General features: G+C 58.3%; 4 protein-coding genes across 6 annotated transcripts in view; 2 read left to right on the top strand and 2 right to left on the bottom strand.

The window, feature by feature from the left end:
* Positions 1-16,791, bottom strand: part of LOC126948694 (aminoacylase-1) — a 107,517-nt gene that overhangs the window by 33,593 nt on the left and 57,133 nt on the right. The window lies entirely within an intron of this gene.
* RRP9 (ribosomal RNA processing 9, U3 small nucleolar RNA binding protein) overlaps positions 1-16,791 on the top strand; it is a 157,030-nt gene that overhangs the window by 120,696 nt on the left and 19,543 nt on the right. The window lies entirely within an intron of this gene.
* Positions 445-10,587, top strand: PCBP4 (poly(rC) binding protein 4). Of its 3 annotated transcripts, XM_050780945.1 has the most exons (14): positions 445-685; positions 5,945-6,092; positions 6,725-6,869; positions 6,991-7,014; positions 7,123-7,155; positions 7,379-7,495; positions 7,699-7,830; positions 7,995-8,123; positions 8,367-8,441; positions 8,610-8,654; positions 8,729-8,792; positions 8,921-8,973; positions 9,061-9,230; positions 9,692-10,587. In XM_050780945.1, exons 3-14 carry the CDS (start codon positions 6,789-6,791, stop codon positions 9,978-9,980), a joined length of 1,212 nt encoding a protein of 403 aa, XP_050636902.1. In that variant the 5' UTR covers positions 445-685; positions 5,945-6,092; positions 6,725-6,788; the 3' UTR covers positions 9,981-10,587. The 3 variants fall into 3 exon arrangements, with proteins under 3 accessions (XP_050636902.1, XP_050636904.1, XP_050636905.1); XM_050780947.1 differs by lacking the exon at positions 5,945-6,092 and having other exon boundaries at positions 6,759-6,869; XM_050780948.1 differs by lacking the exons at positions 5,945-6,092; positions 7,379-7,495.
* On the bottom strand, positions 11,008-12,688 carry GPR62 (G protein-coupled receptor 62). The gene has a single exon (XM_050780959.1). The coding sequence runs from the start codon at positions 12,387-12,389 to the stop codon at positions 11,298-11,300; it is 1,092 nt and encodes a 363-aa protein (XP_050636916.1). The 5' UTR covers positions 12,390-12,688; the 3' UTR covers positions 11,008-11,297.

Raw genomic sequence — 16,791 nt, 5'->3', positions numbered from 1 at the left:
CTGAGGGGAGCGGGTCTTGGTGGGCGCGAGCCCGAGCGGAGGATGGCGCGCAGCGAGCAGAGCTAGGAACTAGGCGGGGCGCGGGGTCCCAGCCGGAGCTCGGAGGGCCCCGGGCCGGGAGCGAGGCGGAGCCGGGGCTGGCGGGGCCGAGGCGGGGATGGGGGTGCAGGGGGCTCGGCAGAGGCGCCGGGCGGGCGGCCCGGGCCGGAAGGACTGGCCTGGCGGGAGCGGAGGGGGCTCGGAGCCCGGGGCGGCGCGGGAAAGGCCAAGGCTGGGGACCGCGCTTCAGGCCGGATGGCCCTACCCCCAACCCGCGGGACCCTGGGAGCGGCAGGGGAAGGGTCGCCCGAGCCCTCCTGGAAGCGGCCGCCGCTCGGGGCGCACCGCGGCGCGCGGGGCGGGGCGGGTGGCTGCGGCACTGGGACGGCTGGGGCGGGCCCGCCGCTCTGTAATCGGATCCGGGGAGGGGGCGGGGAGGGGCCGGGCCGGGCGGGCCGGGGGGTGGGGGGGGGGGGCGCGGAGCCGGGCTCCGGGCCGGCCGGGCTCCGCGCCTGTCAAACCCCTCATTGTTCGCAGCTGATGTCACTCGCAGTTGTGAGCGGCCGCCTCTCCCGGGGACAATGTGGGACTGAGCGGCCCAGCCGCCGTGCCGCCGCCGCCGCCGCCGCAGGACAGCCCCAGCGAGGTAGGGCGCGGGCCGGGCGGGGCACGGCGGGCCGCGAAGTTTGGGGGTTCGCTCGGGGGCAGGGAGCCCGCGCCTGGATCCCTCGGTTGGGGTCCCGGGTTTGTGAGACTGCGAGGAACACGTTCCCTGTCCCACACGGCTGAGGCCTGCACAGGTGGGGGGCGCTGGTCTGCCAGAGGCGCTGTCGGCACCAGGGAGGGGCTTCCTGGACCTTAGATCCCAGATTTGAGGCCCCCATCCCACTCGCTGTTTCTGTCCTTTGGGCCTGCTCCTCTCTCTGCCTCCTGCCCTGGGTTCTGGTTCTGCTCCATCTCTGCCCTCATCTGCCACTCCCCTGTAGCTCCTGGCTGGGCACACACCCCTTCCCATCCTCTGCAGTCCTTGGAGGAACCAGATACAGACTTCCAGGCCAGGGGTGTATGGAGATGACAGCTGGGGGCTCAGAGTGGTCCCTCTTGCCCCATAGCTCTTCAGCCCTTCAGCTCTGACCTAGCTTCTTGGCTGGGGTCCTGGGCGGTGGGGGTGGGAGGCTCTGCTACTCACTTCAACCTGGCCCTCATGCCTGCCTGGCCAGGAGAGGGAGGTGCCCGCCTCCTCTCTCCCCTATCCCTGGCCCGCCATCTTGAGACCTGTGGCACCCAGTGCCCCACCCGGCCCCAGCACCCAGGGGAGTGGTCTCCAAGGTGATGCACCCAGGGCCAGTTGCATTCCTTTCTCCCCACCAAGCCCAGGATGCTCATGTTCCTGCTGAACCAGCAGGACATGTGTCCCCAGGGGCTCGCCTTCCGCCACAAAGGCTCTTAAAACCCATGAACTCCCTAGGAGCTGAGCTCATGCCCTCCCTGTTCCCTGGGTCACCCTCATTGCCTCAGGACCAGTACCTGGGACCCTGTTCTTTCCCCATCTGAAAAAATCCCCTGGCCTTCCCAGGTCCTGGAGCCCCCTCAACCTCCAGGGCACCCCCATCCCAGCCCCCACCCCCTAGCCTTCATCAGCATGCAGGCTCAGGCTGCCCAAACACAAGGGGATTGTTCTTCTTGCATGCTCAGGGTGGGGGGCTGGGAGCAGGCAGCCCACACACCCTGGCAGGCCCAGGCCACGAGGAGGCTGGCTTGCCCCACCCTGTGTCCCCAGACAGGCTGTCCACCCTCCCTACTCCCATCACTGCTGCCCCTCCAGCTTCCATCACCATTGCTCAGTGGCGCTGACATCTTGAGGAAAGAGCTCTGAACTGCACAGGTAGACCCCTGGGTTCTCCAGCTCTGCCAGTTGCCTCCCATGTAGCCTTAGAAATATTTCCCTTCCTCTCTGGGCCTCAGGCCCCTCTTGTGATTGGTGAGGCCTTTCCAGCTGTGACAGGCTGAGCCCAACTCGACTCTGTGAAACGTACTCCACCCCCCAGCTCTTCTTCCAGTCCCCCTCTTGCGTGAGGAGACCCACTCTGCTCCCACCCTCTGAAAACCTAAAGCATAGCCCAAATCCCCCACCCCAGCAGCATACCTAGGGAGCTCCTAGTTCTGGTGAAATGGCAGGAGTAGGACTGGGGATGCTGAGAAACGAACCAGGAATCCTGTCCAGGTAGGTCCTACCTCTGCCCATGTGACTGGCCCCTCACGTCTGGGTCTTCTCACTCTGGTCTCATTACTCCTCCGGGACCCTCAGCCCCATCTTTGGTTCCAAATGTCCCCAGGCCCCATGAACCTTAACTCTTCTCCTTGCACACTGACCCTGGTCCTGTCTCAAATTTCCTCTTTCTGGAGCTCTGTGTATAGTGGAAAGACAGGCTCAGAAATGCCCAACAGGGACTTCTTTGAGTTGCAGCAACATCTTTGAGGGGCACAGAGGCCTGAGTGATCACATCTGACTTGGAAGCCTGGGGAGGGCTTCACAGAGGAGGTGACATTTGAGAAGGATTTTGACAGAGAGTGGGGAGGATGGGTGTTTTGAGCTGAGGTAAGCCTGGATAAAGGCCTGAAGGGCTGGAGGTGCTACGTGTGTTCTGCAGCCTGCCATATGTGAAGGATGGGGTGGAGATGAGACAAGAGAGACGGGGGCTGGATCACAAAGGTCCTTAATGGTCTGTCTGTGGAGCTCAGGCTTTATTCTTTGGGCACTGGGGAGCCATGGGTGGCTGTTGAGCAGCAGAGTAAGTATACAGTTTTCAGCACGAAGAATGGAAGCTAGAGGTCTTTCTCAGTGTAGGTGAGAGAGTGAGGGGATGGGTACCATGAGGAGGCTGTGTCCTTTCTCCTGGAGCCAAGCCTGGGCCCGGACTTGACTTGGTTTGCCTTGGTTCCGAAGACTTCTGGGGGCTGCCTAATGATGCTGTACGGAAGCTGTAGCATTTCTGGCACCTGCCAACTTGTCAGAGCTGCCTTTCCCTTCCTGGCACTTTGTCTGTGTGGCAGATCTGAATCAAGAAGCCAGAGGCTGGAGCTTGTGGACCCCAGGATGCTCACCTGAGGCTCCCCACTCCCCTCCTCCTCTCCCAACTGCAGATGGTTGGCCATCCCCGGAGGCTGGGAGGCCAAGAGGCTGGGCACATGTGTCCAAGGACGCTGGGGCAATTCTTATGAAGGCCTGGCTAGTTAGGAGAGTGAGCATCTCCGGAGAAAGGATTGGGCAGGAGAGTTAGGAGCCCTCGATGTAGACCTGCTCAGGCCCAGGTTCCACCCTCACCACACCCTGCCTCCCCGGATGCTCCAAGCCATTCCCCAGCATCACTGGGTGTGGCTAGCATGGCTGCTTTGGGAGTGGGAATAGGAGAAGGAGGCTGCTAGGTGGAGAGCTAGGGGTGCTGAGGGGATGTAGGGGGATGTGAGATGGAGAGTGAAGCCCAGGTGGGTCCACAGGCCCTAGCTGGTCCAGACATTCTGGCCAGCAGAGCAGAGGGAATCCCCCAAGGGGCGGGCCAGTCTACTTGAATCGCCTGGCCCCAGGAGCCCTCCCCTCCCCCGGATTGTTCTTGTTCCAGAACAAAGGCAGGGTGGACACTTGATCCCTGCATGTGGGGGGAGCTGGCTAAGCCCCCAGCCCTTTGATTGGGCAGCTGTCATGGGAGAGAGACAGCTGGGGGGGAGGGGCAGGAAGGGGGCAGCCGCCATCGCTTACACAGCTGTCACCGCCCCCCCCCGCCACCCCCTCCAGCCTGAGTGGCAGAAAGCCAGGGACAGAAGAAGTGGGCACTGGGGCTGGGGAGGGGGCCTGGGAGTCAGGAGGGAATGCCCGAGGTCAGAGGCCTGGTGTGAGCTTGGCGTGTCCTGCCAGGGAGCCCTGCTGACCAGAGGGGGCTGGGCACCCTCGGAGGTGAGCTGGAGGTCACTGTGGCATGTTGTGTGGCTGCCACGTGGGTGGCCCAGCAAAGACCCAGGGCCCACCAGGCTGGAGCAACAAATAACTCCCTAGAGCCCCAGTGAGGGCAGGGGGAGCCAGTGATGCCTAGTGGGGCTGCTTATTCCTTGGGCCCTAGGAGAATAATTTGGAAGACATGGGTTAGAACCCCTTGTTCTTGCCTAAAGATGGGAAAGACCTTGAGAGTCTCTCAGAATAGGAAGGGCGCAGATAGACCAGCAACTCTTTCCCTACCCCCAGCCCTTAAACACAATGCAAGTGGGTAAACCAAGGTCTAGGTTAGGTGAGGACCTGGGCAAAGTTACCCACTGGACTTGGGGCGGTGGGTCTCTGCTGGAGACTCAGGCATCTTTTCATGGCAAAAGCTCTAGTTCTGGCCATGTTCCAGCCCTCCTGCCCCATTTTTCCTGGAGCCACGAGAGGTCATGTGGAGATGGTTTGGGGACAATATCAGGTCTCCCACTGGTTACCATCCCAGGGGGGTCCTTGAATCCCAGAAAATTTTGGAACTTAAGACTGAGGCCCTGGACAAGTTGTCAGTCCTTTCCAAATAGGATCCCTGTCTACTAGCCAGGCGAAGGTCTCAGAGACAACTGAAGCCCAATCCCCACTTTGGAAGGAGCCTGCCCTCCAGGAAGAGGACTAACAGATCCAGACAGGAGCAGCCTGAAAGGGGAGGCAGGTGGGGCTTTGGATAGCCCCACACTAGCAATGCTAGTCCCACCGTGTCCCACCTCTCTGTGACCTTGGGCAGGTTACCGATCCTCTCCAGGCATCAGGTTCTCCTTCTGTGCAGTGAATTCATCTGCTCAGCTAACCGGTATGTTAGCTGAGTTCCAGCTGAGCTCAGTATGTTCTGAGCACCTTCTCTGGCCTGGCTCTGAACTGAGCCCTGGGGACATAAGGAGAAGGCAGCAGCCTTGGCTCCTGCTCCAAGGGGCTCCTGGGCTTGGCTGTCCAGAGAGGCAGAAACCAAGCACGTCATCACAAGTGCTTTGATGGGGGAAGTGCAGGCAGCTGGGGGAATGTCTAGCAAGGGCAGCCAGCATGAGGCTGGCCAGGATGCTCGGAGAGCACAGTCCCTGCATCCACTGCTCATCTCCACCCTCTGGAGTCCCTATGGCAGAACTCAAATAGAAGGAGGAGCAGCTGCGCCCAGGGGAGCAGGGTGTCACCTCCGTTGGATTGGTGAGGAAACAAAGACCTTATGCCATACGGTGGCTTGCTGGGGCTTCTGAGAAGGAGCCAGGCTGGGAGCCCCCTTCACCTTCTGTGCTCAAGCTCTGTCTAGCAAGGGGAGTTCAGAAGAGGGCGCTAGACAGAACTCCATGCCCTTTCCTGTCATGTCGGGATGGGGCAGGGGGCTGAGGAGGAAGGCGCCCAGAGACTTCTGGAGTGTTCCAAGCCCAGCACACTCATCCTTCACCCCACACCCTTCTGGGCATGAGGAATTTGCAGTGTTAGAGCTTGGTCTTGGCCCAGACTTAGCACCAGTTAGTCCCACTCCCTGTGTTCCCCATAGGGTTCTGGTCCCCCAGTGAGCTCCCCATCAAGGCTGAGCCTTGGCAGGAGACAGACGCCTAAGGAGAGGGATTTCCAAGCAGGATTAAGGTTCAGGATTAAGTCGGGGCATGAAAAAGGGTCGGGTGGGGAGGGCCGACTGCTGAGCTAATCCCAGCAGCTAATCTCAGGCTCCACCTTTCTCCATCAGTTAATGGCCTTGACATTCCCGCAGTCCACCAAATCCTTTTCTTACCCATCACGCAATCCCAGGGAGAGGTATTCCCTCCATTTTATGAGTGAGGAAATTGAGACTCAGAGCCCAAGTGACTTGTTTCTGGTACAGTAGAAAGTGTTCCAGGCTGGGAATGTGGCCAGCCTGGACACTTCTTACCTCCTGTTCCCAAGGCCATTTCCAGCACATAGGAGAGAGATTGGAAACCAACGTGCAGAACTGGCAGTCCCCTGACATGCTGTGCCCCACCCACTGCAGCCCAGTGCTGAATGAACCCTGCCCAGAGGTGTCTGTAGTGAGCCTCTGCCCTAGTGACTTCTGGTAGGTGGGAGGTATGCCTCAATTCCCCCCTCAACCCCTGCCTCAAGCCTTTACCAGGCAGGGGCAAGACCTGACCACACCCGAGGCCTCCCTCGCTTCAAGACTTCCCATGGCTGCTCCAGCTTCCTCCCCAGCTGCTCTTCTGTAGAGGTTCTGGCTGCTGGACGCAAGTGCCTCTCATATGGAGTAAGCTTTCAGCCTGAGCTCCACCTTCAAGGCCCAATCCACAGAGGTTCCCTCTTCCAAGAGGTCAGGGAGGAGGCTCTCCTCTCTGGTCTCCCATAGGCTTCCTAGTTAATTATTTATTTTAGTGTCTCAGGGTAAGGGAAAGACTAGGTACCTACCATATATGTGCTTATTGTTTTAATTCTCATCACTCTTTGGAGATGGGAATTTGTATCCCCCTTCTACAGATGGGGAAGCTGAGGCTCAGAGGGTTGAATGGGCTCCCCAGGCTTGCACAGCTCGTGAGACACACATAAGCATCCGGTCAGAGGAATGTGTGGCACTCAAGGTCCATGCAGTCTCTTTCCTCTGGGAGTTTGACTAGCCTAGCTCTGGGGTCCCCATGTAAGGGCAGGGACAGGGTGAACTGGGCTCCTCTCGAACCCCTCTTTGGCTGCCCCTGCCAGAGCCGGCCAGGTCGCAGCGTGGACACACTTGCAGGTCGCTGTGGCCCCAGCCTCGCCTGACAGAATGAGCGGCTCGGATGGGGGACTGGAGGAGGAGCCAGAGCTCAGCATCACCCTCACGCTGCGGATGCTGATGCATGGGAAGGTGAGTGGGAGGTGGAGGGCAAGGCGAGGTGAGGCTGGGCTGGGTTTCACTGGCTATCCCAATGGGGAGGGGCTGGGCCTGGGCACTGGCACCTATCTGACGGCTCTTGTCTTGTCCGCAGGAAGTGGGCAGCATCATCGGGAAGGTAGGTGCCCAGCTCTGCTCTGTACATCCCCCTCCAGCTGAGGCTTCAGCCCAGGGAAGGAGGCTGTGACCTCTAAGTTAAGAGCGATTCTGTTTTTTTCTCCCACAGAAGGGCGAGACTGTAAAGCGAATCCGGGAGCAGGTGAGGATGGAGTCTGGGGGAGGAGCCCAGGGCACTTGATGTGGAGGGGAGATCCCTGCCCCACTTTCTCCCTGAACCACTCCTTCTGGGCTGACCAGTGAGTGCCCCAGAGGGTGGCAGTTTTGAGCCTTGCCTGGGGCTTGGTGAGTGGGGCAGGCAGACAAGTTCTGGCAAGGGAGCAGGGAAGATGCCCCGCTGCCCGGCGCTCATTCTGTATCTGCAGAGCAGTGCCCGGATCACCATCTCCGAGGGCTCCTGCCCCGAACGCATCACCACCATCACCGGGTCTACAGCGGCTGTCTTCCATGCAGTCTCCATGATTGCTTTCAAACTGGATGAGGTCCGTGGCTGGCCAGGGCAGGAGACCAAGAGTGGTTCCCTAGGAGGAACGCAACTCCGACTTCAGATAGTGGCTGTGGGTGGGAGGGGAGGTCAAGCCCAGGGTAGTGTTCCCTTGAAGTGGGACTGGGGAAAGGGTACCCTCCTGACTCCTGGGCGGATGTAGCAGGGACGAGCATGGCCAACCCACCGTCTCCCTGTCAGGACCTTTGTGCTGCTCCTGCAAATGGTGGAAATGTCTCCAGGCCTCCAGTGACCCTGCGCCTTGTCATCCCTGCCAGTCAGTGTGGCTCACTGATTGGGAAGGCTGGCACCAAGATCAAGGAGATCCGAGAGGTGAGGGGAGAGGGATACCGCACACAGGGAGTCCGGGGCAAGGGAGCAGTTGCAAGAGGGGTGTTGGGCTTATGGCGTCCTCCCAACTAGAGAGCTCTGAGCCTAGGCAGCCCTTTTCTGGGTTACGGTAGCAGCCAGAAGTGGCCCCTGTTCTCTGTTTGCAGACTACAGGTGCCCAGGTACAGGTGGCAGGGGACCTGCTCCCCAACTCCACAGAGCGAGCTGTTACGGTGTCTGGGGTGCCTGATGCCATCATCCTGTGTGTGCGCCAGATCTGCGCTGTTATCCTGGAGGTGCTGCCCTGGGGCAGGGAGTGGGGGCAGGAGGTGGGCCCTGGGTCTGCCTTGTCGGGCACCCCAAACCCTATGTCTGTGCCACAGGTGGTGCAGGGCAGGGCTGCAGGGATGGATGATGAGCTCCGGGTATCATGTGCATTTCCCTGGGGGTCATGGTGGGGCCTGAGGCCACTGGGCAGTTGGAGAGGTTATTGGAGTCTGAGAGGGTCCTGACAGAGCCTCCCTGTTTATGCCTTCTAGTCCCCACCCAAAGGAGCCACTATCCCGTACCATCCGAGCCTCTCCCTAGGTACTGTCCTTCTCTCTGCCAACCAGGTGAGGGGAACAACAGGAGCAGTGGGACACATTACTGGAGAAGGGGAATTGAGATGGAGAAGGGGATGGAAGAAGGAATTGGAGGTCCAGGGAGCAGGGAAGGAGTGACTGTCGCTGAACTGCCCTAATGTCACAGTAACCCCCTTTTCACCCACTTTGTCCCCACAGGGCTTCTCTGTCCAGGGTCAGTATGGGGCTGTTACCCCAGCTGAGGTGAGTGACCCATAGCCCAAGGCACCCCTTCCTGAACCATGCCTCCTCTGACCTCTGACCCCTCTTTGGCACAGGTCACCAAGCTCCAGCAGCTCTCAAGCCATGCGGTCCCCTTTGCCACACCCAGTGTGGTGCCAGGTGAGCCACCCCTGCACAAGGAGGCAGGGGAGGGTCCTAAGAGGGCAGCCCCCTCCCTTCCAGGGAGAGTGGAAATGGTGGCATGGGAAAGGTCCAGAACCACACTCAGTCCCTCTTCTCCCCCTCAGGACTGGATCCCGGCACACAGACCAGCTCACAGGAGTTCTTGGTTCCCAACGATGTGAGCAGGGGATGGGATGGCTGGAGAGTGGGTAAGGGGCCTGGGGGTCTGCGCCTCACCCAGGGTTGATTTCTGTCTTCCCTTTAGCTGATTGGCTGTGTGATCGGGCGCCAGGGCAGCAAGATCAGCGAGATCCGGCAGATGTCAGGGGCACACATCAAGATTGGGAACCAAGCAGAGGGCGCTGGGGAGCGGCATGTCACCATCACTGGCTCTCCGGTCTCCATCGCCCTGGCCCAGTACCTCATCACTGCCTGGTGAGCGTGGGCTGGGCGGCAGCAGGGGAGCAGGTCACGGTTCTCATGTGCCCAAGAAAGGCAGGGGTGGGGAGAGGACAGCTGGCTTCCTCTCTCTGTCTGGGCCCGACCTCTGCTTCTCCTAACCCTACCCCAATTCCCCATGGTCTTCGCCTAATTCACCCTCTGTTGCCCCATCTCCCCCCTCTATATCCACCTCTCATTCTCCATTGCTGTCTCTTTTCCCTGGGTCTCTGGCAACCCCATTTCTCCCTGCACCTCATGCTATATCTGCTTGTTCTTTCTTCCCTTCCTCTTCCACATTTCCCATCTTCCCCTCAAACACATCCACCCCATGTGATTGTTCTCTGTTCACTGCCTCTCTCTTGCCTTTCATCTAATCTCATACCTATCTCTGCCCTCATTGTCCCTCTCTCACTCCCACTTTCCCCTTCGTCTCCCCTCTGTATCCCTCTCTCCAGTCTAGAGACGGCCAAGTCTACCTCTGGGGGGACGCCCGGCTCGGCCCCCGCAGACCTGCCTGCCCCCTTCTCGCCACCCCTGACGGCCCTGCCCACAGCTCCCCCAGGCCTGCTGGGCACACCCTATGCCATCTCCCTCTCCAACTTCATCGGCCTCAAGCCTGTGCCCTTCTTGGCTCTACCACCTGCTTCCCCAGGGCCGCCGCCGGGCTTGGCGGCCTACACTGCCAAGATGGCAGCGGCTAATGGGAGCAAGAAGGCTGAGCGGCAGAAATTCTCCCCCTACTGAGGCCAGCTGAGGTACAGGCAGGGGCAGGCAGGACCACCAGCAGGGGGCTGCCTCCGCACCCTGCCCGCCCAAGGAGACTCCACCCTGGGGTCCTAAACGCCGCTAACGCCCAGACGCATGGATGCACCCCCTACCCTGCCTCCGTCTATGGGAGTTCCTTCTCTCAGAGTAGGGGCAGTTTCTGGCCCAGGGGTCTGAGCTGCGGCAGCCCCAGAGCAGGGGGCGTACCTCTTCAGCTCTGTGCTTGGATACAGGGAGCAGCCAGGAGACTCCCTAGTGCCCCCACCATGGGGGGTGTCACTCACACACTCCCCATCCCTTAGGGCTTCCTGGCCTACTGCATCCTTTTGGGAGTCAGGGAGGAGGGCCCAGGGGGGTAGCTGGGGCCAGGCTTCTCTCCCCACCACCTGCAGATTTCTTGCTGCTTCCACTGATACCCTTTTGACTGGAATGAACTGGCTGGGCTTGTCAGGGGGCACCCTAAAGAGGGGGCACTGCCAGGTAGCTGGGGGAGTGGCATGGGGCAGGGGCCCAGTTCTCAGCAGCAGACACTCTGTACAGTTTTTTCAATCCCTGTTTTTGAATAAATATTCTCAGCGACCAGGAAGTTGTGAAATACTGGTGTTGTGGGCAGCAAAACCTCCAGAAAATGGGTGCAGCTGAGGTCCTGGAGGACCCCCATGTGTGAATCCACCAACCTCAGTTAGGCCTCGGCCCCTTCCACACGCCAGTTCTGGTGCTTCAGGACCCTTTGGGGATGAAGTCGTCCAACCTCCTACTTCTAACACCAAACTGGTCCAGTTGTCTTCTGGGCATTTTAGAAGCAGATGGAGGAGTTTCAGTAGCTTTGTCCAGACTCTCCTTGGTGCAGATGTCAGGGAAGTCCCTCCGAGTGTCTCTCCAGTGGTTCTTCCTGCTGTGGCTGTAACGCAGATACTGTCCTGCTTGGCGGATCACTTTGGTTGTGGGCCCTTAGGGCCCTCTTCTCTGTAACACCTGCCCACCTTGGCCTGGGGACCACCTGTGAGTTTCACAAACCACCTATGCTGGAGGGGCCCTTAGAGATGCTGCAGGGTGCAGATGGGAAAGCTGAGGCCTAAGGATGGGTCGGCCTGTGCACAGTGCTATGCAGTGTTGGGCCCAGACCCCAGGATTCCTGGCTCTCAGAAGTCCGTGGGCCTCAAAAGCCTGCAGATACCCTTTCTCCTCCTGTTCCAGTGCCAGATGTCCAGCAGGGCACCTGCTGTGACCTGTGCAGGGGCTGGATGAGCCCCCACGGAAACCACCCTCCTTTCTCCTGCTCAGGAGAGAGAACTCTCAGGTGGCCCCTGGTATGCTGGGGCTCCGCCCTCCTGCCAACTGGGGGGTCTGTTCTGGAGCCTCAGAAGGGCCTACGGCAGGGCCCTCTGGGGGTCTCTGGAGGCATTGCAAGAGTGCCCGCGGGTGCCAGGCTTGCGGAGTGCAGGCCCGCAGAGGTCCAGGCAGTGCACGGCGAGAGAGGCGGCCCAGTGCCAAGCGCACGGGGCGCTGCAGCAGCCCATACAGGAAGGGGTGAGCCGCGAAGGCCGAGTAGGCGACCCAGGTGACAGCCGCCTCGGCTTCCGCGGCCCGCGCTGCGGGCGCCAGGCACGCGCAGCCATAAGGCAGCCAGCAGGCTGCAAATTGGCCCACGGCTAGCGCTGGGGCCAGGGCCGCCTTGGCCCCGGGCAGGCGAGGCCGGAGGGGCGGCAAGATGGAAAGGCGGCTATCCAGAGAGTCCGAGCGGAGTCGGGACCCGCGCGCCGGCCGTGGGGGCCTCAGGGCAGCGCGACGCGCCACCACGAAGATGCCGCCGTAGGCGCCGAGCAGCAGGAGGGCGGGCAGTGCGAAGGCCAGCAGGGCCCAGAGCGGCCGGAAGGGCCCGAGGCCCCCAGCCAGGACCGAGCAGCGAGCTGGAGCAGGGGGCGGTGCGGGCGGCGGCCCGAGCAAGGAGAGCGCGCCCAGCAGCCCAGCCGCGGCCCACACGGCGGTGAGCACGAGCACAGGCGGTGGCCGAGAGCCTGGCCGCAGCGGGTGCACTATGAGGCGGTAGCGTGCCAGACCAAGTGCGGCCACCCCGAGCGTGCAGGCCGGCAGCAGAGCGGCGGAGAGAAAGCGAGCGGCGCGGCACGGCGCGGGGCCCAGGCGCACGCGGCCCAGCCCGGGCGGCGGTGCGGCCAGCAGGCCCAGTGGCATGATGGACGCGGCCGCCAGCAGGTCCACAACGCACAGGTGCGCCAGGTAGAGCGCGTCGCGCAGTCCTGGCGTGCGCAGCACCACTACCAGCAGCGCGCCGTTGCCTAGCAGTGCCCCCACCTCCACGACAGCTGCCAGGATCAACCCCACCGAGCCTGCGACTTCTGAGGCATTCAGCCCTGTGTAGTTGGCCATTTGGGCTCTCAGGCTTCACCTTGCGCTGGGATGTAGATGGCAGAATGGAGCCTACAGCTGCAGGATTTCCATCACCTGTCCCCTGCTTCTCTTGTCCCTTGCTCTTCCGGCCCCTCACCTCATTGGCTGCCCAGGAGGTGGCTCCGACGCCCAGGCTGCCATCCTCTTGGGGGCTTGGCCAGGCCCATGGAGGGGTGCAAGGATGAGTCTGCTGTCTTTCTCCCCTGCCCCAGCCCAGCTCCAGCAACTCAGCCCCTGTCGGAGATGGTACTGGCTGTCACTCTGATGTTGCCACACAGGGCTGGCAAGGGAGGGCAGGGCCTGGCGCCAGCCCCCTGGGTCCTAGCAGCTGCCAGCTGAAGGCTGGAGGCTCTGCTGTGGAAGTGCCTGGGGGTGCCTCTAGGGTGGCAGGGTGGAGGACAGAGCAGGCACAGACCTGGAGCTTAGACTTGAGAAGGTTAGAGTGTGGGCTTTGGAGTCAGCCAGAGTCTGCTCTACCTTTCTCAGTGGTGAGAAGTGGCCCCCATCTTCTGTCTTCCCCCATCCTCATCAATGGGGGTAATCACAGCATTTAGCTCTCATATTAAAGGGAAACTGAGGTACCAGTGAGACAAAAGCTGAAGCAAGAGGACCCTTAGGCATGCCCTGGCCCCCCAAGAGGGCTAGTTCTCTCGGAAAGAAAGGAGGCTGGAAAAATAAGAGAAAAGCATAGGACATGGCACATAGTAGGTGCTCAGCTAATATTAACTTCACACAGAATAGGTGCTCCATGATACTGTGTGGGATAAGTGAGAGGAGGCCTTAGCAGGCAGATGCTCTTTGGTTTTTTGTTGCTGTTGTTTGCTTTTGTTTTTGCTGCTAGCAAACAGGTGCCCTTCTGGTAAAAGCACCCTGAATTTTTTCTTTCCTTTTTTTTTTTCTTTTTTTTTTTTGAGACAGGGTCTCTGTTGCCCAGGCTGGAGTGCAGTGGCACAATCTTGGCTCACTGTAATCTCTGCCTCCCAGGCTCAAACGATCCTCCCACCTCAGCCTCCCGAGTACCTGGCACTACAGGCACGAACCACCACACCTGGCTAAACACCCTGAATTTTCTTTAGGAAACCACCCCTCCCCAATTCTCAGGACAGGAAGTTTGGGTGAACAAGATCCTCACCCTCCATTTTCCTGATTAGGCACAAAACCCAGTCCTGACTAATCAGTGAATGGCAGGGTTCCCCGCCCCAATGTGGTTGGCTCATGGAAAGCTGTGTAACTCCAGTAGGGCATATGCCCCCAGGTATGGCACCCAGTTTCATGGCAAAACCCCATCTATAGTCTGATAGCTTGCATTGGTATCTGAAGCCTCTTCCTCTTTTCTTGGGTATCCAGCTGCCTTTTCAACATTTCCCCCCCAGGACTTTCACTAATGGGCATCTCAAACTTCCTATGTCCAAAACAGAACCATGACTCTTGACCCCTCCCCAGCAACCTGCTCCTCCCAGAATCTTCTCCATCTTAGTGAACTCCATCTCAGGATGCCTCCCTCTCCCCCACGCCCTATATCCAATCCGCTGAGGTCTCTGGAATCCAGCCATTTCTCACCATCACCATCAAACTGGTCCCAGCCACCACCACCTCTCACCTGGACCATTTCAGCATCCTTCTAGCTGGTCTCCTGGCCTCGGCTCCTGCACCTTGTGCTGGCCATCTGCCTTGTTTGCCCTCAGATTCATTTCCTTCTTCCCCAGTGCCTTCCTGGGAACTGTATTTCCCAGGCTCCTTTGTCAACTGACTTTGGGTATGTTCAGCCAATGAAAGCTACCAGCAAGACTGGCGGATGGGAGGAGGGAAGAAGCCAGGATTTATTGCCCTCTGAAGCTCAGCCAGGGGCTCCCTTCAGGTGGCCCCCTCTGTGGTTCTGGCTCCTGCAGGGTGACCCTAGCCTCTGGGCATCAGAACACCATTCACTTCCTTTCTCTCTCCAGTCTTAGGGTGGTAGTGACTTCCGGCTGTTGCTAATCTTTGGATTGCCTCATCATCCCCCATTTGGTCATTCAATTCTTTCCCTGTATCAAATTTCCCTTGTCTGAAATACCTAGGGTAATTTCTGTTTTGCTGACTGGATGTTAACTGACATATACTCTACAGTCCACTCTCTACACAGTGGCTGAAGTGGATCCCTCTAAAAACAAAGCAGATGGGGGCATGACCCAGCTCTCATACCTCCAAGAGCTTCCTGTCATCAGAATAGATCAGAATAGAATCTCGGCTCCTCTGTGATGGGAACCAGGCCCTTTTATCTGCCTTTTCTGCCCCTTTCTGAGCTCACCCTCCTCCTTGCCCACAGTATTTCTAGCCACAGCAGTTTGCTTGTGTTCCTTCCGCCCTTCAAGCCAGTTTCTTTGCATTTGCTGTTTCCATTGCAAGAACACCCTTGCTGCAGATCTGTCCATGGCTTGCTCCCTCACATGATTCAGGTCTCTGCTTGAGAGGGACCTTCAGCGACCATCCTTTTTTTTTTTTTTTGAGACGGAGTCTTGCTCTGTTGCCCAGGCTGGAGTGCAGTGGCGCATCTCAGCTCACTGCAAGCTCCATCTCCTGGGTTCACACCATTCTCCTGCCTCAGCCTCCCGCGTAGCTGGGACTACAGGCGCCCGCCACCACGCCCAGCTAATTTTTTTGTATTTTTTTAGTAGAGATGGGGTTTCACTGTGTTAGCCAGGATGGTCTCGATCTCCTGACCTCATGATCCGCCTGCCTCAGCCTCCCAAAGTGCTGGGATAACAGGTGTGAGCCACTGCGCCCGGCCTCTTTTTTTTTTTTTTTTTTTGAGATGGGTTCTCACTCTGTCACCCAGGCCGGAGTGCAGTGGCACGATCTCAGCTCACTGCAAGCTCCACCTCCCGGATTCATGCCATTATCCTGCCTCAGCGTCCCGGGTAATTGGGACTATGGGCACCCACCACCACACTTGGCTAATTTTTTTTGTTGTTGTATTTTTAGTAGAGATAGGGTTTCACCGTGTTAGCCAGGATGGTCTCGATCTCCTGACCTCGTAATCTGCCTGCCTCGGCCTCCCAAAGTGCTGGGATTACAGGTGTGAGCCACTGCACCTGGCCTTTTTTTTTTTTTTTTTTTTTTTTTTTTTGAGATGGGTTCTCACTCTGTCACCCAGGCTGGAGTACAGTGGTATGATCTCAGCTCACTGCAAGCTCCACCTCCCGGGTTCACACCATTATCCTGCTTCAGTGTCCTGAGTAGTTGGGACTATGGGCACCCACCACCACACTTGGCTAATTTTTTTTTTTTTTTTTTTTTTTTATTTTTAGTAGAGTCAGGGTTTCACCGTGTTAGCCAGGATGGTCTCGATCTCCTGACCTTGTGATCCGCCTGCCTCGGACTCCCAAAGTGCTGGGATTACAGGCATGAGCCCCACCATGCCCAGCCTGTGACCATCTTTTCTAAAATTGTTCCACTTTCCCATCACTCAAATCTTTTTATCCTGCTTTATTTTTCTTCCCAGCACTTTCCCTACCTGCTATGGTATTTCATATTTATGCATACATTTGATTAGAGCCTGCTTTACTAAAATGTAAGCTCCATGAGAGCAGGGACCTCATCTGAGCCTCACTTCTGCCTGTGGCCCTAGCACCCCTCACAGACACAGGGTCAGCATCGCTGCAGATCTAGATGGTGAAGACAGCACATGGACCTCTTGGTTTAACTAATTTTGTGTTGGAATTCAAAGGGCTCCAGTGCAGTTCTCCATTATTCAGATGAGAAAAGTAGGGCCTGCCCAGAGAGTGGAGAAATGGGTCCCAGGTCACACAGCTGAGTTGGACCTGGAATCCAGGTCACTTGCTTCCTGGAGCTCTGTCCACACAGGTGTCCCTTCCTGTCCTTGAATACAACTTGAACTTGGGCATTTGCCTGTGGGAGGTGAAGCTGGATTTTTGAAGTTTTGGTCCTTACCCAGGTAGCTCTGTAGGCCCGGGGCAGCCCCTGCGTTACCAGGGCCTGGAGAGAGCTCAGTAGGGCCAAGTGGGAACAGCAAATGAGAAAAGTGGACTGGGGAAGGCGACAGGGAGGGGTGGGGACTATGGTGGGTTGCAGAGTTCATGCTCCCTTCAACATCATCAATATAAATAAAAAATTAAAACACTTTGTTAGCATGTGTATGTATGTGTGTGTATTGCAATATTTGCAAAAAACAAAACAAAGTTAAAAAAAAAATCACACACAGGAAGGATATACCAGAAACTAATGAAACTGGCTCCCTTCAGCAGGTGAGTAGGAATGGAGTAAGGGGGATAGAAGGACTCTTCTGAGCACACCTTGCATAGAGTGGACCTTTTGGAACTATGTTAATGTTCCACATATTGAAAACAATAAAGTAACAAAGAAGAATGTAGACAGAAATGGC

This window comes from Macaca thibetana, chromosome 2 (genome assembly GCF_024542745.1).
Source record: "Macaca thibetana thibetana isolate TM-01 chromosome 2, ASM2454274v1, whole genome shotgun sequence".
Lineage (NCBI taxonomy): Eukaryota > Metazoa > Chordata > Mammalia > Primates > Cercopithecidae > Macaca > Macaca thibetana.
The sequence above is the reverse complement of the archived record's forward strand: the minus strand, read 5'-3'. Positions and strand labels throughout refer to the sequence as shown.

Coding starts and splice junctions, on each gene's coding strand:
- PCBP4 (XM_050780947.1), top strand. CDS start 6,789: ATGAGCGGCTCGGATGGGGGACTGGAGGAGGAGCCAGAGCTCAGCATC. Junction 8,124..8,366: donor TCTGCGCTGTTATCCTGGAG/GTGCTGCCCTGG, acceptor TATGCCTTCTAG/TCCCCACCCAAAGGAGCCAC. Junction 8,793..8,920: donor CACACCCAGTGTGGTGCCAG/GTGAGCCACCCC, acceptor TCTCCCCCTCAG/GACTGGATCCCGGCACACAG.
- GPR62 (XM_050780959.1), bottom strand. CDS start 12,389: ATGGCCAACTACACAGGGCTGAATGCCTCAGAAGTCGCAGGCTCGGTG.